At 43.6% G+C, this 22,078-nt stretch overlaps 1 protein-coding gene and 1 long non-coding RNA gene across 8 annotated transcripts in view; one reads left to right on the top strand and one right to left on the bottom strand.

Moving 5' to 3' along the window:
• LOC143439283 (uncharacterized) overlaps positions 1-18,561 on the bottom strand; it is a 32,379-nt gene extending 13,818 nt beyond the window's left edge. For 4 of the 7 annotated variants that reach the window (XR_013107587.1, XR_013107584.1, XR_013107586.1 and 1 more), the window contains exons 1-4: positions 18,392-18,561; positions 10,438-10,536; positions 3,997-4,144; positions 2,763-2,867 (exon numbers count right to left, since the gene is read on the bottom strand). This is a non-coding gene — a long non-coding RNA (uncharacterized LOC143439283). Of the gene's footprint in view, positions 1-180; positions 894-926; positions 1,505-2,762; positions 2,868-3,996; positions 4,145-10,437; positions 10,537-14,193; positions 14,272-18,391 lie in introns of those variants that run through there. The other 3 variants (XR_013107585.1, XR_013107581.1, XR_013107582.1) reach the window with 3 other exon arrangements.
• Positions 517-11,567, top strand: LOC143439282 (uncharacterized protein MSANTD5-like). The gene is made up of 3 exons (XM_076925423.1): positions 517-907; positions 10,673-10,763; positions 11,223-11,567. Exons 2-3 carry the CDS (start codon positions 10,679-10,681, stop codon positions 11,534-11,536), a joined length of 399 nt encoding a protein of 132 aa, XP_076781538.1. The 5' UTR covers positions 517-907; positions 10,673-10,678; the 3' UTR covers positions 11,537-11,567.
• Positions 18,562-22,078: the final 3,517 nt, after the last annotated feature.

Genomic DNA, 22,078 nt, shown 5'->3' with positions numbered 1-22,078 from the left:
TAATCTGAGCATCAGAAGGCAGAGGCAGACTCAGAGAGATTTCTGTGAATGGCAGGAAAGCCTGGTGTTTAGGCATCAGATCAACTTTAATTTTTAAATAACATATTATTGTTATGTAGAGAATAATCTTTCAAAGTCTACCCTACATGGAATGGATTTTTCATAAAGAAAATAAGATGGTTAGATCACATGTATCTCTTTAATTATATTCAATTTTATACATTAAGCCACCAACTGGGAAATGTAAAGGAATACAAGCAGAAAACACATAGGTACTTTCCCTACAACTTGAGGGTGATAACCAGCAGCTCTGGGTCTATTTCTGACACATGTCCAGGACCACTGTGCTTTGCTTGTTTCTTTGAATCAGTTTGTTCCATGGTTGCCAGGATCCATTATGAGCAAGACAGGCTTCCTCCCAGAATAAAAGCAGTAACCTCTTCTAGAGGTTAGAGATTGGAGAAGTCATACTTAGGTCCAAATCAACTGTGGAAACTTTAACTATCTCCTTACATCTTATCCCTTCCCTCCAAGTAACAAGCTCCGGGGGCTTAGAAACTGCTGAGATAACATTCTTTTGTGGAGGGCCAGACCTAAACATAAAGGTGAGGTGAAGTCCTCTGAGTTCTGTATTCTGTCTTTCAGGCCTGGAAGCCCCTGGAGTTGCTGCTGGGCCAGAGTTCTAGCAGATCTGCCCTGTCACCATCCTGAATGTGCTGGTACTCTCTCCCAGCCTCACCTTCTACACCACCATTGGTGCAGGGACTTTTGAGATTCTTCAGCTTGCCTCAAAGGCTGACTTCTGCGTATTAGGTGTGTTACCACAAACTCAGAGGTTCCTACAGCTGTCAGGAAATCTTTACAAACTTTCTACAGTTGATCTGCTGCAGAATCTTGAAAAAAGCAGGTAAGGATGAGAGAAAATATGAACTCTGATAATTTATTTATTAATTTTAAGCATATGTGGTTCCTTTTAAAAATTATATATACAATTTAGATAGATAGATAGATAGATAGATAGATATAGATTATTTATTTTATATGAGTACACTGTAGCTGTCTTCAGACACACCAGAAGAGGACATCAGATCCCATTACAGATGGTTGTGAGCCACCTTGTGGTTGCTCAGAATTGAACTCAGGTTCTCTAGAAGAGCAGTCAGTGCTCTTAACTGCTGAGCCACCTCTCCGGCCCCTTTTATAATACTTTTATTAATTCTTTTGTAATTTCAAACATGCACACTATGCATTTTGGTCCTATTCACACAACCCCATATCTCTCCCCTCTCCTCCTCCCTGATCGTCCTCTTTCCCTCCATGCCCACCCAGCTTCCTGTCCTCTCCAATTGTTAAATCCATCTGCTTTCAATTTTATTCCCTGTTTTTGAGACTGAGTTTCTCTGTGTAGTACAGGCATACTCAAACTTAGGAGATCCCCAGCATCAGCTTTCCACGTGCTGAGAATAAAGGAATGCACCTCCACAGCTGACAGCCAGATACATTTCTAAAAGAATCAGAAAATAAAAGAACAAGTTGTGTTCTGACCCAGTGCTTTGTTTAAAAAAAAAAAAATCTTTATTTTATGTATGTATTGAAACACACCAGAAGAGGGCATTGGATCCTCTTCTATTACACATACACAAACCTAGACATAAGTTCATTTTTTTCTACTAACACTGAACCCTCTTCTACTCTGTAACTATATCTAGCACCACCATGTGGTTGCTGGGAATTGAACCCAGAATCTCTGGAAGAGCAGTCAGTGCTCCTAACCATTGAGACATCTCTCCAGCCTTGCTCATTGCTGTTATGCTGAAAACGGAAAGTAAAATGCTGGTGGATTGACACAAAAGCTTGTTTTGATACTGATGAATGCCTGACCCAACAGTTTATTTTACATGTATGATTTCCTTGCCTGTATGGACACCACATACATGCATTGTCAGCGGAGATTGGAAGAGAACATCAGATATGCTATACTTTCAGAGTCTGTGAGCTGCCATGTGGATGCTGGGAGTTGAGCCCTGAGGTCCTCTGCAAGAATAACAAGTGATGAGCCATCTCTCCAGACCTGACTCTTCACATTAGGCCTTGTGATACAGTGCTCACAGCACTGTCAGGCAGAGTAGCTCTGCTGAAGGGGGCCCTCAAATGCTCAGTCTCCTAGTCTCGGGTAAATGACAAAACTTCTGAAAAGTTAAAAATAAATCAGTGACACACAGATAGGAGGCTGACTTTAAAAAACTATTGTCTTTCCTTTTGGACACAATCTCTACCCATCACCTTCTGGAAGTGTACCTAATGGCTGTACTTCTCTCAGTCAAAGAGGGCTTGCGTAGTGTGTGAGAAGTCCTGGGTTCAAATGCAGCCACAAAATTATATTTGTAAGTCGCCTCTCTGTCTTTTGTCTTTTTTCCCCTGCTCTGAGATCCTTTCTCTCTTTTTCACTCTCTATATCTCTTCCATTCTCTTTTCTTTTTTCTTTCTTCCTTACTTTTCTTTCTTCCTTCTTTCCTTCCCTCCTTCCCTTCCTTTCCTTTCCTTTCCTTTCCTTTCCTTTCCTTTCCTTTCCTTTCCTTTCCTTTCCTTTGATTTAGGTTTCTCTATTATGTAGCTCTGGATATCCTGGAACTTGCTATGTGAATCAGAGATCCACCTGCCCCTGTCTCCAAAGTGCTGGGATTAGTTCAGGAGAGTGCTGTGTTAACCAGCTTCTTCAGTACCTTCTACCATATTCTACACATATACAAATCTAGACATACCTTCCTTTTTTCCTAGGAACAGTGAACCATCTTCTTCTTCTCCATTTGTTATTATTTCTTGATCGGTAGGCATTATTCTCAGGATAAGGTCAGGAAATTCTAGAACTATGTAAAAAAAAGTAAGCAGAATTGCAAAATATAAAATTATACAAATGAAACCAATCACCCAACTCCAACAATCTCAGAATATGTCATGTAACTCAATTCACTGACTTTTTGGTCTATTTGTGTGTCTCCTGGGTTTTTTGTTCTTTTTCAGACAAGGTCTCCCTATGTAGCCCAGGCTGACTCAGAAATCATTAGGGTAAATCAGGATAGCCTCAAATCTGTAATCCTCCTGCTTAGGTTCCCAAGTGCTGGGATTGCAAATGTGCACCAAACCTGCCTGAGTGTACATTTTCAAGCAAACTCGGGTCCCCTTTCATTTCACCTTTCTTCACCTAAATAGTCTTCTATGTCCCCTGTGAAAGTCTTCTTCAGTCTTCAAAGCTTCATAGCCTACTACAGGCTGGTATTCTATACCCCTCTTTGCCCAAACCCTGGATGCCAGAACTTCCAGAGACTTGACTCTCTGGCACACCCTTCCGGTTTGCACCACTTATGAATTAGCTTCAGTTGGAGTGTGGCTCTCTCTACTTCAGAGTAGAAACATAATGAACTTCCCACCCTGGTGAGCTTGTGCTAAGCACACCAGGTCATTGTGCATCCCTTTGTAAAAGAGAGTTGCCCTGCTGGCTTACTCTCACTTTGTTCATGTGTCCCTTCCTGTGACACTGGGAGCACCCCCAAATTATATTTTAAATGCCAAGCATTAGATTTGTTCCCCCAATTTCTTCCTTCCTGTCTGCCTTCATTTCTTTCTTTTCTTTCTTCTAGACATCTCATGCATCTCAGGCTGACTGGGATACTAACTTATAGTCAGTATGTATAGTCACTATAGATGACTTTGGATTTCTGATTCTCCTGCCTCCATCTCCCTCGGGCTGGGATTACAGGCATACAGTACCTTGTCTGACTCATGTAGTGCTGGATATGCAACCCGGGCTCCCAGTCTTCAGAGCAGGTATTCTACAGACTGAACTACACTCCCTGCCCTGATTTCTGTATCTCTTTAAGTCTTTTTATCTAAATACCCAGAGTAGACCATTTTCATTTTTCTACAGCTTTAAGTTGAAGAAAGCTTCTCACTGTAGTGTAGATGTACATGCTTAGGTTATAATAAAATTTAACTCACCATCCTCCTGTGCAAACTTGAAGCTGATTCGGTTGATTTGGTTCATGTGTGATTTGGAGACAAGCATACTTCAGAGCTGCTGTTTCACATCAGGGCCATATAATACCAAGGTGACAAAGTTTCAAAAACTGTATGTGTGTGTTTGTGTCTGTATAAAGTATAAATATTACATACATATAATATGTAAATATATAGGCAGGTTTTTGTGGTTGTTGGAGACAAGGTTTCTCTTTGTAGCAATGACTGTCCTAGAACTAGCTATGTAGACCAGGCTGACCTCCAACTCCCAGAGTTCCCCCTGCTTCTCCCTCCCTAGTGCTGGGATTAAAGTCATGCACCACCAACCTGGATCAGAATGGCTATATTAACCAGTGCATTCAGGAAGCATCATCCGATCTTTCCATTGCAGAATTCTCATGAGCTTTTCTGTGTTTTAAAGATGGAGTCTGGTCATGTAGCCTCAGTTTGCCTGGAACTCCCTATGAAAACCAGGCTGCCAGGCAGTGCTGTCACATGCCTTTAATCCTAGCACTTGGGAGGCAGAGGCAGGCGGATTTCTGAGTTCAAGGCAAGTCTGGTCTACAGAGTGAGTTCCAGGACAGCCAGGGATACACAGAGAAACCCTGTCTCAAAAAAAAAAAAAAACCCAAAAACAAAAAACAAACAACAACAACAACAACAACAAAAAAAAAACAAAAACAAAAAAAGAAAAAGGAAAAGGAAAAGGAAAAGAAAACCATGCTGGCCTTGAACTCAGAGCTCCACCTGTCTCTGCCTCTGGAGGCTTGGATTAAAGGCCTGTATCACCAACTCCCTGCCCCTCTCTTGACTTTTTTTTTTTTTTTTTTTTTTTTGAGACACGGTTTCTCTGTGTAGCCCTGGATGTCCTGGAACTCACTCTGTAGACCAGACTGGCCTCAAACTCAGAAATCCACCTGCCTCTGTCTCCCAAGTGCCAGGATTAAAGGTGTGCACCATCCCAACCTTTTTTTTTTTTTAGATTAATATTTTATTGGATATTTTTACATTTCAGATATTATCTCCCTTCCCCATTTCCCCCACCCTGAAAACCCCCTATTCCATCCTCCCTTCTCCTTCTATGACAATGTGCCCCAATGACCCACCCATTCCCTCCTCTCCACCCTCGAATTCCCCCACACTGGGGCTTCCAGACTTTACAGGACCAAGGACCTCCTCTCCCACCTATTCCTGACAAGGCCATCCTTCCCTACATATATAGCTGGAGGCATGAGTCCCTCCCTATGTGCTCCCAGGTTGGTGGTTTAGACCCTGGGAGCTCTGGTTGGTTGGTATTGTTGCTCTCCCAATGGGGCCACAAACCCTCTCTGCTCCTTCAGTCTTCTAACTCCTCCACTGGGAACTCCATGATCAGTTCTTTGGTCAGCTGTGAGCATCTGCCTCTGTATATGTTAGACTCTTGCAGACCTCTAAGGAGACATCTCTATCAGGCTCCTGTCAGCATCCACTTCCTGGCATTCCCATCAGTGTCTGCCTTTGGTGACTGCACATGGGATAAATACCCAGGTGGAGCAGTCTCAGGAAAGCCCCTCCTTCAGTTTCTGTCCCACACTTTGTCTCTATATTTGCTCCCATGTGTATTTTGTTACTCCTAAGGACTGAAGCACCCACACTTTGGTCTTCCTTCTTCATGAGCTTCACCTGCTCTGTGAGGTGTATCTTGGGTATTGTGAGCTTTTGGGCTAATAGCCAATTATCAGTGAGTACATACCATGTGTGTCCTTTTTTGATTGTGTTACCTCACTCAGGATGATATTTTCTAGCTCCATCCATTTGCCTAAGAATTTCATGAATTCATTGTTTTTAATAGCTGAGTAATACTCCATTGTATAAATGTACATTTTCTGTATCCATTCTCTGTTGGAGGACAGCTGGGTTCTTTCCAGCTTCTGGCTATTATAAATAAGGCTGCTATGAACATAGTGGAGCATGTGTCCTTGTTATATGTTGGAGTGTTCTAGGTATATGCCCAGGAGTGGTATACCTGGGTCCTCAGGTAATAATATGTCTAATATTCTGAGGAACTGCCAGAATGATTTCCAGAGTGGTTGTATCAGCTTGCAATCCCACCAACAATGGAGAAGTGTTCCTCTTTCTCCACATCCTTGCCAGCATCTGCTATCACCTGAGTTTTTGATCTTAGCTATTCTGACTGGTGTGAGGTGGAATCTCAGGGTTGTTTTGATTTGCATTTCCCTGATGACTAAGGATGTTGAGCATTTCTTTAGGTGCTTCTTGGCCATTCGAGTTTCCTCAGTTAAGAATTCTTTGTTTAGCTCTGGACCCCATTTTTAATAGGGTTATTTGATTGTCTGGAGTCTAATTTCTTGAGTTCTTTGTATATTAAATATTAGCCCTCTATTGGATGTAGAATTGGTAAAGGTCTTTTCCTAGTTTGTTGGTTGCTGTTTTATCCTATTGACAGTGTCCTTTACCTTACAGAAGCTTTGCAATTTTATTAGGTCCCATTTGTCAATTCTTGGTCTTAGAGCATAAGCCATTGGTGTTCTGTTCAGGAAAATTTCCCCTGTGCCCATGTGTTTAAGGGTCTTCCCCACTTTCTCTTCTATTAGTTTTAGTGTATCTGGTTTTATATGAAGGTCCTTTATCCACTTGAACTGGAGCTTTGTACAAGGAGAGAAGAATGGATTGATTTGCATTCTTCTACATGCTGACCTCCAGTTGAACCAGCACCATTTGTAGAAAATGCTGTCCTTTTCCCACTGGACAGTTTTAGCTCCTTTGTCAAAGATCAAGTGACCATAGGTGTGTGGGTTCATTTCTGGGTCTTCAATTCTATTTCATTGATCTTCCTGCTTGTCTCTGTACCAATACCATGCAGTTTTTATCACTATTGCTCTGTAGTACAGTTTGAGGTCAGGATGGTGATGCCCCCAGAAGTTCTTTTATTGTTAAGAATAGTTCTCACTATCCTGGTTTTGTTTTTTATTCCAAATGTATTTGCAAATGCTCTTCTATCTCTTTGAGTTAGAATTTTGATGGGGATTGCATTGAATTTGTAGATTGCTTTTGGAAAGATGGCCATTTTTACTATATTAATCCTGCCAATCTATGAGCATGGGAGACCTTTCCATTTTCTGAGATCTTCTTTGATTTCTTTCTTCAGAGACTTGAAGTTCTTATCATACAAGCTTCCACCTGCTTGGTTAGAGTCACACCAAGGTATTTTATATTATTTGTGACTATTGTGAAGGGTGTCATTGCCCTAATTTCTCAGCCTGTTCATCCTTCGAGTAGAGGAAGGATATTGATTTGTTTGAGTTGATTTTATATCCAGCGACTTCGCTGACGTTGTCTATCAGGTTTAGGAGTTCTCTGGTGGAAGTTTTAGGGTCACTTAAGTATACTATCATATCATCTGCAAATAGTGATATTTTGACTTCTTCCTTTCCTGTTTGTATCCCTTTGACTTCCTTTTGTTGTCTAATTGCTCTGGCTAGGACTCCCAGTACTATATTGAATAGGTAAGGGAAAGAGTAAGCAGCCTTGTCTAGTCCCTGATCTTAGTAGGATTGCTTCAAGTTTCTCTCCATTTAGTTTGATGTTGGCTACTGGCTTGCTGTATATTGCTTTTACTATCTTTATGTATGTGCCTTGAATTCCTGATCTTTCCAAGACTTTTACCATGAAGGGATGTTGAATTTTGTCAAATGCTTTCTCAGCATCTAGTGAGATGATCATGTGATTTTTTCCCTTTGTGTTTTATATAGTGGATTACGTTGATGGATTTCTATATATTGTATCATCCCTGCATCCCTGAAATAAAGCCTACTTGCTCATGATGGTTGAGTGTTTTGATGTGTTCTTGGATTCAGTTTGTGAGAATTTTATGAGTATTTTTGCATCAATATTCATAAAGGAAGTTGGTCTGAAGATTTCTTTCTTTGTTGTGTCTTTGTGTGGTTTAGGTATGAGCATAATTGTGGCTTTATAGAACAAATTGAGTTGTGTTCCTTCTGTTTCTATTTTGTGGAATAGTTTGAAGAGAATTGGTATTAGGTCTTCCTTGAAGGTCTGATAGAATTCTGCACTAAAACCATCTGGTCCTGGGCTTTTTTTTTTTTTTTTTTTTTTGTGGGGAGACTTTTAATGACTGCTTCTATTTCTTTAGGGGTTATGGGACTGTTCAGATGGTTTATCTGCTCCTGATTTAACTTTGGTACCTGGTATCTGTCTAGTAAATAGTCCATTTCATCCAGATTTTTCAGTTTTGTTGATTATAAGCTTTTGTAGTAGGATCTGATGATTTTTTTAAATTTCCTCAGTTTCTGTTGTTATGTCTCCCTTTTCAGTTCTGATTTATTAATTTGGATACTGTCTCTCTGCCCTCTGGTTAGTCTGGCTAAGGGTTTATCTATCTTGTTGATTTTCTCAAAGAACCAGCTCCTGGTTTTGTTGTTACTTTGTATAGTTTTTTTTTTGTTTCTACAAGGTTGATTTCAGCCCTGAGTTTGATTATTTCCTGCCTTCTACTCCTCTTGGGTGTCTTTGCTTCTTTTTGTTCTAGAGCTTTCAGGTGTGCTGTCAAATTGCTAGTGTATGCTCTCTCTAGTTCCTTTTTGTAAGCACTTAGAGCTGTGAGTTTTCCTCTTAGCGCTGCTTTCATTGTGTCCCAAAAGTTTTGGTATGAAGAGCCTTCATTTTCATTAAATTCTAAAAAGTCTTTAATTTCTTTATTTCTTGCTTGACCAAGTTATCATTGAGTAAAGCATTGTTGTTTCCATATGTATGTGGTCTTTCTGTTGTTTTTGTTATTATTTAAGACCAGCCTTAGTCCATAGTCATCTGATAGGATGCACAGGATTATTTCACTCTTCTTGTATATGTTGAGGCCTGGCTTATGAGCAATTATATGTTCAGTTTGGAGTAGGTACCATGAGTTGCTGAGAAAAAGGTATATTCTTTTGTTTTGGGATGAAATGTTCTATAGAGATCTGTTAAATACTTTTGGTTCATAACTTCTCTTAGTTTTACTGTGTGTCTGTTTAGTTTCTGTTTCCATGATCTGGCCATAGCTGAGAGTGAGGTGTTGAAGTCTCCCACCATTATTGTGTGAGGTGCATTGTGTGCTTTGAGCTTTAATAAAGTTTCTTTTTTGAATGTGGGTACCGTTGCATTTGGAGCATTGATGTTCAGAATTGAGAGTTCATCTTGGTAAATTTTTCTTTTGATAACTATGAAATGTCCTTCCTTTAAAAATAACTTTTGGTTGAAGTCTATTTTATTCAATATTGAAATGGACACTGCAGCTTATTTCTTGGGACCATTTGTTTGGAAATTTTTTTCCCAGTCTGTTACTCTGAGGTAGTGTCTGTCTTTGTGACTGATGTCTGTTTCCTGCAATCGGGAAAATGCTGGGTCCTTTTTATGTATCCAGTCTGTTAGCATATATCACTTTATTGTAGAATTGAGTTCATTGATGTTAAGAGAGATTAAGGAAAAGTGATTGTTCCCTCCTGTTATTTTTGTTGTTAGAAGTGGAATTATGTTTATGTGGCTATCTTCTTTTGGATTACTTTCTTGCTTTTTCTACCGTGTAGTTTCCCTCCTTGTGTTGGAGTTTTCCATCTATTTTCCTTTTTAGGGCTGGATTTGTGGAAAGACTTACGTAAATTTGGTTTTGTCATGGAATACCTTGGTTTCTCCATCTATGTTAAATCAGAGTTTTGCTGGGTATAGTAGCCTGTTTTGTGATCTCCTAGGGTGGTGGTGGGACAGATTCAACCAAACCAAAAAGCCTTATAAAGAACCACATTTGCACAGGATTCTTAGGGTTGCACAAATCCAGGGAAGTAAGCAGAGCTCTCTGTACACTCCAGAATCTTGTGAACACCAGGACACAGTGGATAATAGTTACCTCACTGTGTTCAGCAATGGAAGCTTAGGAGAGAAACTGCAGGTGTGTTGGGGGTAATTCACTCATGTTTTCTGTAGGATAGCTGGGATATTTTTGCCTCAACATATGGCTAAACATGGTTAACTACCTTGAATTTGAACCCATACCTGTAATTTGCAGAGATACAAGAACTAGATTTATTTTGTCCTTGGGTTTCTTGGTTTTAATTTATTGAGTCAGTGTCTTAATTACTCAAGGGCAGCGCACAACTAACTGTGTCTCCAAGAATGATGCTGAACTTGTGAGAATCCCCATATCTCTTAGGAGTGGATGGCATTATGGCCATCTGCCAGACACCCATGTTTTGTGATATAGGATAGGAAATTATAGTCTCACACAATTTTTCTGATACCTTATTATCTTTGAAGCAGAGCTGGAGTTTATTAGATTTTGAAAGGGAGTTTTACCCTCTAGATAATAAGGAGAAAGTGAAGTGGAGAGAGTGGCTGTGAGCCTCTCAAAGGAGAGGTGCTTCTGTTCCTTACCTTCCACATGATCAAGGGCATCTGCCCTGTTCACTCTAGACTCTCCTTGGTTTAACTGCACAGGCCAAGCTTTCCCGTTAGGCGGCAATGGAGCAGCACCTGTGGATGAGAAAGTAAGAGTCCACTGCTTAGCTAATGCAACAGAAGGCTGGTTCCTGGGGCCATTCACCTCTAAGAGACAGAGATTCCTGTAGCATGAAATATGTTTTAATATTCAATTTATTCATTTCTGCAGACAGAGATGCAAATCAAGCCCAAAGTGAGAAATAGCGAAGACGAAGTCAACAGGAGAAGGAGGTCACAGCAGGAAGGTCGAAGGTCCTCAGGTATTCAGGGTCAAATCTGTGCTAAATCCTAAACTCTGCTCCTTTGTTTCTTTGTTCTGTGACTGTGAGTAGATGCAAGAGCCCAGATGTGGACATCTATGGCCAGGATAGACTGGCACTCAGTGTTACTTGATGCAGTGTCTCCCAGTAGTGATGTGGTTCTGAGTCTATGCAGGTACAACATTCCCTGACAGCACTAATGCTGTGGATCCCGTTGTATTCTGAGACATCCTCCCTAAAACTGCAGGCACCTCTGCTTTCCCAGTGCATGTACTTCTTGCTGTTAGGAGCAGGGTAGGTGCTGTAACAGGGCTGGCAAGACAGTGTTCATAACCACCTGATAACTGAGTGAAGCCATTTTTGACCAATCTGTGCAGCAAGAGTCCCAGAGAAGAGCTGACATGTTCATGTGTGTGACCTTTGATATATATCCTCATCACGTCCATCTGTCCCTTGCAGGTTCTTTCGACAGCCCATGGATTGAGCGCGAAATCTGGATCTTCCTGCAGGAGTGGGAAGTGGTTGAGTATAAAATCGGGCACCCGGGCGAGAAGATGAAGAAGAAGGCCAAGTCTCTTTGCAGGCGCCTCTATAAGCGGGGTCTGAGGAAGAGCTGGCATAGCTGCCTTCAACTGATGCTGAACATGAAGGATCTGCACAGAACTCTTTGTACTGAGAGGCCGGGGACTGAACGCTTAGCTTCTCCTTATGCATGGGACCTGTACAAGATCTTGGGTCACAGAGGCCAAGTCCCAGGTGAGTCTCTTGTGTAAAGAGGACTCTTCAGGTCCCAGAGTGTAGCATCACCTGTGTATAGAGCAGAGCACACAACTGAGGGAAGTCCTTTTCCCACAGGCCTTTACTTCACATAGCAGCCTGCTCTGTGTGTCTAACTTCCTCTGTCACCTCATGGCAATAAAATTTGGGCTTGTCCTTAGTTTACCTCTGAACCAGAGACAAGGCAACTACTTGCAGACCCTCAGGGAGAGTGAGGGTGCCATGTTTATGCACTCTGTATTTCTCCTCTCAGGTACTCTCTTTGATTGGTCTGATAACCCTCTGCTTTCCATGGATCCCTGGGATTCTGATGTGTCTGCATCTTCTGGACAGCTTCATGGGAACTCATCACTGATGATGTCCAGTCAGATTCACTAGCTCCCAGATCGGAAGCCTGGAATGCCACCTATCCACTGACAGTTCCACATGTACTTCCTGCCTGCGTCCCTGGAGATACCAACCTTCAGGTGCCATGGTCAACTTGGGATGACAGTTCATGTCCTCAGTGAAGACTTGTGTAGACTGGTTTATTACTATATAAACTTCAGAATCATATAGCATTACAGGGATACCCAATTTCTCTCTTATTAAAGAGTAAATATGAAATTAAATAAATTTCCATGATGCACCTGTCTTCTCAGAGGCATCAAAATTAACATAGAAAAGAACATATTTGGCAGAGAGACACTGAGAGCCCATCCCTACTGGGCTATACATAGCAAACACAACATGTGCAAGAATGCTATTGCCTTCGTGGCATACACCTTTGATCCCATGATTCCAGAGGCAGAGGCAGGTAGATCTCTGTGAGTTCAAATCCAGCCTGGTCTATAGAGCAAGTTCCAGGACACACAGAGCTACACAGAGAAACCTTGTCTCAAACAACAACAAAAACAAAAAAGTTTCTGGGAAATTTTTGTTTTAAAGATTGAATGCTTTTTAATTGTGCCTATGTGTGTGGTTTGTGTACATGAGTACAGGTGCCCATGGTGTCCAAAAAACGTTATCCAACGCCCTGAAACTGAGTTACAGGTGGTAAGCTGGAGGTCCTAGGAACCAAATTTGCTTCTTCTACAAAAGCCACTGATCTGTCTCTGCATTCCCTTAAGAAGAGTTTGACCACAAGAGTAGGGCAAAGCCAGAGTCAACTGGGAAAAGAAAATGAGTGGGCAAGCACAGCATGGTGGCTCACGCCTTTGATCCCAGCACTTAGGAGACAGAGGTAGGCAAATCTCTTTAACTTCAAAGCCAGCCTGGTTTATATAGCAAGTTTGAGGCCAGCCAAGGAATACACAGTGAATGCAGAGGAAATAATAAATAAATGAATAATAAAACAGAGCCTGACAACTTCCAAAAGAAAAAAAAAAAAAAAAAACTGTTTGGCTGCAGGGCTGGGGAGATGGCTTTAGAGCATGTTTCCTCTTACTGAGGACCTGGGCTCAGTTTGCAGCACCCGCACAGTGGATCACAACCACCTGTAACTCCACTTCCAGGCAACCCAATGCCCTCTTCTGGCCTCCACAGGTACAAGGCACACAAATAGTGCACAGATGTGCAGGTATATAAAACACCCGAACACAGAAAATAAAAGGGGTTTTTCTTCTTTTTTAAATATATGCTAAGAAGGGAAAGCAAAGAAATGGGAGATAAATAAGCTAGGACACAAGGTAAGGGATGTCATTTGCTGCTGCTGCTTTTTGCCTAAGATGAAGATGTTACATCATCTCCTGTGAAGACAATCCATCAAAGAGGGACTCTGATGATGTGGAGGGGAAGGAGACAGCTGCAGAAGTGCAGACAGAATGAACTCCAGGGCTAATGCAGACTCCTCACTAGTGAGTCAGCTGACTCAGTACAGGAAGCCAGGGAGACCAGTGCCAGGTAAACCAAGTCACTGGCTGACAGCAATCTCACACGATCACGGCAGTGCAGATGGCCCAGTGACTTCTCCAGCCAGGCTCATTAGTGGGGAGGGGGGTCAGGGGGTTTAGCTCAGTGAAAGCAAAGCAGAGGGTGGGTCTAATCAAGGGCAGGTACTCAGCAAGGTGAGAGAAAGGGCGAGGATCACGAAGATTGAGGATGGTCAGGAACCAGAATTGGGTCCAGAGAACTGAGGACAGGAATGGGTCTACATGAAGTGAGGCTCCATTCTTCATTTGCTTTTCATATTTATGTATGAGTTTTGGTTTTAGTTTGGCTTGATAGATTTCTTCTTTACCAGAATGTATATATATATGTGTGTGTGTATGTATGTATGTATGTATGTATGTATGTATATGTGTGTGTGTGTGTGTGTGTGTGTGTGTGTGTGTGTGTGTGTGTATGTATGTATATATGTGCATATCTGGTACCACAGAGGCTAGAAGGAATCATATCAACCGGAAATGGAATTACAGAGAGGTGTGAGCTGCCACACAGGTTCTGGAACAACATCAGCAAGAGCAGCCCGGGCTCTTAACCTTTGAGCCACCCCTGCAGCCCAGCTTCAGTTCTGGGAGTTGCCTGGGCTCCCTTGGTGCATCCTTTGATTGCTCTGGGCTCCAGAACCCAGTCAATCACACTTATCTCCCCCACCTTATCTTCGAGATAAACACAAAACAAGAGCACTACCCTCTAGGGATAGGATGTGTGTGGTGAGGGCAGGGTTACTTACCAGAGCAGCAAGATAAACCCCCAAGAGCTTCTGCTGGACAAATGAATGGAAGACACAGAAGACTCTGTTTGTTAAGGTGGAAGAGTAAAAAGACAAAATAAAAGCTTGTGAGCTGCTCCAGGCTTTACACCAGTGTCAGTCTGTAGAAACGGAATTTTTGCTTAAGAACAAAACAAAATGTGGGGGCTGACACCGACTCTGAAAATCATCTGTAAAATGGGCTGCAAATGAGCCTGGTCTTAATTCATAGCTCAGGGCAACATGTGAAGAAAGGTTCTCAGGACTATGACTCTTATATTCAGCTTGTCCATCAATTGTCAGATAAATGACAAGTGCCAGGGAGTCAGAGATTTTCACTTCTGTTTTACCCTCTGGGACTGCCTCACCTTCTGAGTTGTGCCTGCTTGTTGGGAAGGGGAGCAGCAGGAACCTTTGGAAGAGCTCAACTTCAGGGAGAACCTCTGGTTAAGCAACCACTTCTCCCCATTATTCGTAATAGCTGTGTTTGGCTTACTTTTGAGCTAGCCTTGCTATTAAATAGAAAAGCAATCGGATTAAAAAGTTCTGGATGGGGTAAATACTGTAATTAAAAAGGCACCAGTTGGCTTTGTTAAACGAGAATTCTAGAAGGCTGGCCTCCTTTTTATGTTTTTCTTCTTGCCCTTAAACATTTTTTTATGCCTAATAAAAATTGTTTTGAATGATTTAACTGGTTTTAGTACTTCCTGTAAGTCAAACACCACCCAAAAGCCCCAAGAAAACATTCGGACTCAAAAATCCTGGAGCAAGAACGTCACACATCACAAGTCCCAGACACCATCCTAAGAGCCTGGGCATTCTGCATGCACACACCACCTGTCACATGGCCTGGTAAACTGATTGGCAACTTTCCAACCCACAAAAGCACTTTTCTAGACCTTTTGAAGTTACAAAGTCTTACTGGGGGGGTGGGGGGAACAGGCAGTTTGATCAAGCTATGAAGTTATGATGGTAAGAACCGGACAAGAGAGAGTAAAGCCTGGTTATAATACATGGAGAAAGAGGCATACAAAATTCAATGGACATTAAGGTGGTACAGTTGAGATTAAATATTAGAGGGCCTGAAATAAAGCATCTCTGGGGCTGATGAGAGGACACAGATGGTTGGTAAAGGGCACTGGCCACAAAGCCTAATGACCAGTATTTAATCCCAGGGAGCCACATAGTACAAAAGCTGACTCCTCTGATCTCTAAACAGGGTGGCCTGTGGCATCCCTGACCCATGCCCCCACACAAAAAATAGATAAACAGATAGACAAATGAGTATGATTTTAAATAACATTTTAAAAGCTCCTTTAATTTAATTTTCATTGCATCCAGTTTAAAAGCTGGGCAACAATATATGTGGTGCACATACTGACACAGCTGCTCAGGTAAAGGCACATACAGCTTTTGCAGAGGATACCTGCTTGTTCCCAGCATCTGAGTTGTGGTTCACAACCGCCTACAACTCCAGTTACCATGAAATCCAACCACCTCTTCTGGCCTGTGCACACATGGGGCAGGCACATGCATATAAAAATAAGTAAATTTAAAATGCCCTCAAGGGAACTATATTGGCAAACAACCCTGGACAGGGTGGATTTGAAACATACACATAGCCTACAACTGTTCTGAACAACTACTCCTGAGGATCAAGCTTGGAATGTTTTACTTCTATCTTGGAGATAGAAAGAAGTCTGAAACACAAAGCCAAAAGTGAGAGACCCTCAGGATCCCATAGAATTCCCTACACAACTGAAAAGGGGCACAAAGGCACAGGGTGGACAGTGGCTAAGAACCCTCTACTGATGGGATTCAGTGTGCCACCTCTGAGCTAAGCCTGGAAATGTCAAAGTAATTTAAAGAGGGGCTTTCAGCAGATAATTCTCTCACCAACATTGGCTATCCTAATTTTGGACAACTGTTATCTGGGATTTTCACCCGTCTAGTGTTCAACTTAAAGGGAGAAAAGCATTCCTGCATGCACTCCTGCACTGGCCTTCTCATGGCCACTGAACAGCCGCCCTTCCTTCTCACTTCCTGCATGGAGATCCCCATGGAGAAGAAAAAAGAAGGTACAGTCTTGTAAATTGAAAGGGCAACTTTCACACTGTGGCACTTAATGAAGGACATGGGCAACTGCTGATGTCAGGGCTGTATCTCCTTCATAAAAGTCTCTGCTGTCCCCAGACACACACCCATTAGATTTCTGTGGTCCTTCCTGAATCTTTTCCAATGATGAAGACCCCAAGTGCTGACAGGACCTCAAACAGTGACACTGTTTGATTAAGACACCAAGGAGGAAAGCTAACACATTCTTGCACTCAGCCAATCACAGGTCAGCAAACACACTCTGCCCCACCCCTTCACAAGAAAGTAGAGGTCACTATGTATGAACAAAAGTCAAGATTACCCCACGGGTCCACTTCTAAAAAGTCACTACATCCAGGAGCTAGAACACTGAGAATGACACTTCCCTCGCCCAAGAGCTATCAGAATCAAAACTGTCACTATGAGTACCAAGGTGCTCTTAATTAAGTGTTCCTGGGTGCCCGTAGGACCAAAACTTCAGCTCACTCCTCTTCCGGTTCTCTGGAAATAACCCGGACTTCGTTTTCATTAACACAGCCTCCTCTCATTCCATCTCTGCCCCATCACTTACAGCAAAAAACCAAGTTCTCTCACGTGTCACCTGAAACCCTGATTTCGGGAAACGCCCCCCTTTCCTCCTCCAGTCCCCTGCAAGAGGGAGCCCTGCACACAGCCACTAGTGCTACTACTCCTGTCGCCTCCACAAGCTAGGAGACAACAGGAGGCTACAGGCTGATCCATATAAGCCAGGCCCTTGGACCATCTACAAACCTAGTGGCTTCCTCTCCAGCCTGGAGTGATCCATGGCGCCAGGTGGAGCGCGCCAAGAGCCCCAGTGCTGGGGATGGTGAACTGAAAAAACTCAGCATCCCGCCAGGGCTAGGGAGAGGGGAACCTTGAGCATGGGTAGAGCACTGATGGTACAAGCTCGCTGGGTGGAAAAAGAGGGGCGTGTGCTCTGCGCCAAGCAGCCCCAAGCGCAAAGATCCCCTTGCTGTGACACCGGAGAGCCACATGCATCGGTCCCCTGCACCGCTATTGCTCCCCAGCCCCCAGACCCAGCCTAGCCAGACCTGGCTGTCGCGACGCAGTTGGCGCGCCCTTGTGGGGACAACCGCCTTTTAGTTCGCCCGGGCGCGCAAACTTTCCCAACCATGATCCCTCGGGCTTCCCCCGGGGGCTTCGGAAAGTGAGCGCCCCCTTAGCCTCTGTGAAAAAACAAAAAAAAAAACAAAAAACAAACAAACAAAAAAACAAAAAAAACAACCCCACTGAAAATATGGCGCCTTCGAAAGTCGTTCCTTGGGCCCCAAACGCCAGTTTCCAGATCCCTCCTGATTCCTGCGGCGCGAAATCTCAGCTCAGGAGGGTCAGGGAAGGAGACTAGAGGCCGCCAAGCTAGGTCCAAACCCTGCCCCGCGCTCTCCCTTTTCGATCCGCAGCCAGCAGCTGCTTGTTGGCGACACAGCCAAGGAAAGGGGGAGTCCTACAACCCGCAGGTCTCAGAGTCGGGGGCTAGGAAGCAGCCCGGGGTGTCCTTCTCCACCAGCCGGGGCAGGAGACTTGTTTGCAAAGTGGTGCTTGAAGTCCGGGCAGCCAGTGCTGGAATGAAGCCGCTCCGCTCTCTGTCAACTCAGTCGCCGCCGGGGTCACCGACGGAGCCCAGGGGCCCCTCGGTACAGACCAAGCCGCTTTCCCGACCCCGTTCCCGGAAACCCGAGGACGGAGCCGGGGAGGGGACCAGCTGCCTAAGACTAGGGATCAGCTCTCGGGCTCCGGCTGCAAGACTGTTTGCAAACCCCGGCAACCCGCTAGAGTGAGAAGAAACCTACATGTGCAATAGACAGGTGCATTCGTTGCAATTTATTTTTCTTTTCTTGTATATATATATTTAAAAAACCGTCCTAGGCAATGACATCTAGAAGCTTGACAGGGTTTTTCTACATTGACATCACTTAGGAGACATAACCCCGAGAAGAAAACCACCCACATATTCCTTCTGGAGAGGGGAGGGAAAGGCACTGGAAATCCCTGCAGCGCGCATGCAGGCTTGGAGAGCTGGGCAGCGCCACGCGCCGCGCCTTACCGCGGGGATGCAGCTACTGTCTCATTGCGGAGCGCCAGCCCCCGAGTGCAGCCAGCTCCGCTCCCGCTGCGCCGCCGCCGCCACCGCCGCCGCCGCTGCTGGCTCCCGGCGCGGAACCGGAGCCGAGGGCGAGCGCGAGCGCACGGCCCGCGAGCGCCGGGAGGGCAGGAAGCGCGTCATCACTGGGGGACGGCGCGGCGGAGCTCACCACCCGGCTCCGGGGTGTCCGCACCCGGGGCGCGGGATGGGGGCTGGCGTGGAGCTGTGCTGGGACCCCCGTGGGAGAGGCGCAAGGGACACCGCCGGCTGTCCCAGAAACTGATGTATAGAGAGATGCAGAGAGGACAGATAGAATAAACTAAATGAGAAGTTCACCCGTGTGTCCCGGTGGTTGGTGAAATTGTGGCTTGCTTTCTATTTCTGCTTAGTTCTACTTTTATTTTTCTTTTATACTTTTAAAAATTAAAAGAAAAGGCTCAGATGGTTATTTTTTTCTCAGTCCAATACAGAGTGACCATGATAGACGTCCTAAGAAGCAGATTCAGTTCCTCAAATGCAACTCTAGCAATGTTAGTGTCTGTCAGCTTGAAATGGCAGTCATTGTGCATCCAAGAGCGAATCAACATTGTAACATGAAACTATCTTCAAGGGGTCTTTGGGGCCTTGAATAAGCCTGGCAGAATGTGAAAACATTTTAGTCTTAGACCAGTGTGTGCAGACTTCTGAATGGGGAGGGATTGGGGGCTGCTGGCAAACTTTCTCAGGGGTCACATACCAGATATCTTACATATAAGATATTTACGTTGTAATGTATAACAGGTTAAAATTACCTTATAGAGTAGGAACAAAAATAGTTTTTTTGGTTGGGGGTCAACACAACGTGAGGACCTGTATTAACGGGTCACTGCATTAAGAAGGTTGAGAAACAAGGTCTTAAGAGTAAAACATTGTAACTTACTTCCTTTGCAGAGAATGCACTTCATACATCAAAATCTGTACTCAGAAAACAAATTACTGGGCCATGTGAGGCAGTCCTAAAAGTTGAAGGACAGACTTTTCCCGGCCACAGAATCTTTTAGACATTGGCTAGGTTAGCAGAAGAGAGGTGACAAGCTATCTCAAGGCCTGTCAAAGAAAATGTGTACTGATTTCATTAAGACCTGGTAAGAAGCCCATTAAATTGTTGCTTGCTAAATTGCCCCTTAATTTACTGAAAATGACAACCATGTTTTTTGTAGTTCAAATCCAGGTTTCCATAAGAAGGAAGAATGAGGGTAAACTGGTCACAACTACAGTTATTTCCCTCTCCCATCTCCCTCCCACTTCTCAGAGCCCAATAACTTTCCATCAAAGCATTCATTTTTTTTTTTTCCAGACAGGGTTTTCTCTGTTTAATTCTGGCTGTCCTGGAACACACTCTGTAGACAAGGCTAGCCTGGAACTCAGAGCTCCTCCACCTGCTTCTGCTTCCAAAGTGCTTGGATTAAAGGCCTGCACCACCATTGCCACCTCCATTAATTATCTCAAAACCATTTAGTTTGCCTTTCCCCAAACATGGATTTCAGGATGTCTATCCTGTAACACATCTTTGCTGAGTATCTCCAGTTTCCAGACCCTAGCAGTGAGGTGTTATTCAGTAGTATAAGGCAAGCTCAGAGAGCATGGGGCCTGTCTACATCCCTGACTAAAAGCCATTTGGTGGTATACAGTGGGTACTCAATAAATGCATGTTCCATAAAGCTACTCTCTCTGTTTATTAAAAACAAAACAAAAAACAAACAAACAAAAAAGAACGGGTCTTACTATGTAGCCTTGGCTGGCCTAGAACTCACTGTATAAAACAAAGTAGTGTTGAAATGCTACTCTTCCTGATTCAGCCTCCCAAGTCCTGGGATTGCAGGAAAGTGCTACCACACACAGCTAAAACCAGTAAGTTTTCTCTTTTTGAAATAGCAGGTAAGGTGTTGTAAGACCCCCCCACCCAAGGGGACCCTCACCCAAGTCCAGACCTGCGCGCCCCAAGGACACAAGAGAGACCTTCTTGATGCAATTGCAGAGGAGGTTTAATGACGAGGGCCCTTGGGCTGGAACATATCTCACACAGGAGATAGAGGTTCCGGCCCTGGACCCAGGGAACTTGGGATATTTATCGGTAGGGGTTGGGGAGAGCGGGAAAATTTGGCGCGGTTACATATGATTGGATATTTCAAACATCAGCAACTTGCAGAACTGGCAGAACTTGTAGAAACTCGGACCTCCCAGAAAAGGGAGGGAGAGAGAAGTAAACACCAGATAACCCATTACTCACTTGGGCTTGTTTGGACTTGTCTGGGCACGCCCTTGCATGCCTTTATTTTTTGTCACCCTGCCTCTGCAGGGGCTTAATATTTTTATTATGACTATATTTAACAAATTGTTGGTGGTCTTTGCTGACCATGAATTTTTGTTATTGTTACAATGCTGCTTTCAAATTTTGTTCTCACAGTGTAAAGAGATATGTCAGCAGTTAGACATGCATTCTGCTTGTTAGGTCTCAAGGAAAACAGGGACAAATCTCACTAAGTACCTGTGGCTTCTCCCAGCACTTCTAACCCCACCCTCACCCCAAATTCTTCACCTCAGGGGTTGGGTTTCCCTTTCCCAACTTCTCTCATCAGCCATTTTGGGCTACAAGGCTCTCTTGGTTCCCACATGCTCTCTTGTCCTCTTGGTCTGCTTGCCCCATCCTCTTCTCTTCTCTCACTCTTTCCTCTCATGTTCCTGTCTGCTCTGCTAGCCATGTTCAGTCTGGACCCTTCCAGATGCCTCTGTGCTTCCACTCAGCCATACCTAGGAATGGTCCTCTCCTCATTTTCATTCACTGCTCTTGAAGAGGACCTTAGTTAAGTTCCCAGCATCTGTATCAGGTAACTGATAGCTGCCTTCCTCTCTGATCCAAATGCAACTCATTCACATGAACACACACACACACACACACACACACACACACAGAGAGAGAGAGAGAGAGAGAGAGAGAGAGAGAGAGAGAGAGAGAATATTTCAATAAAAACATTACAGCAGCTGACTCCTGCCTGAAGTATAGATATGAGAATATTTATAAGACTCTAATCAGATGGATGCTCGCTATTCCACAGCCCTCTGCCATCAGTTAAATACCCTTTTCTAGAGAGAATTAGCATTTCTCCTAGAATTCTTCACTGTAGTTTGTTTCACACTAATTTTTTTTTTTTAGAAATTACCATGACACTGACGACTATAATATTTCTATAAAAACTCTCACTACTTCAAAGCCACACACTGTTTTCTTTTTCAGTAAAGCCATCTAGCCATACATTGTCATGTATTCATATATTGTTCAACAATTTCACCAGTGAACCAAAATAGATTCTGTTTATGGTAATCTCTCTAAAACTTAGACTCCTCCTACTGGGTCTGAAGAGATACATGTTTATATATCTGTAAACTGAAAGTGACCTGTAAGAGTGTTCTGTCTTTGCAGGCAGCCCTAATTCCTGGAGGACCACTAAAATAACAAGAAAACAACAATTACATATTGAAGCTTTTCATGCATCCAGCAGATGAAAATGTGAAGAAAACACTCTTCTATCTGAGCAATGTCTAAGACCTTATATAGAGTCTCATTTCTTACTGGTGAGACCATAGATAACTGAATATAGATACAATGTA

This window comes from Arvicanthis niloticus, chromosome 26, assembly GCF_011762505.2.
Source record: "Arvicanthis niloticus isolate mArvNil1 chromosome 26, mArvNil1.pat.X, whole genome shotgun sequence".
Lineage (NCBI taxonomy): Eukaryota > Metazoa > Chordata > Mammalia > Rodentia > Muridae > Arvicanthis > Arvicanthis niloticus.
Note: the sequence above shows the minus strand (reverse complement) of the source record. Positions and strands in the feature narration are given on the sequence as shown.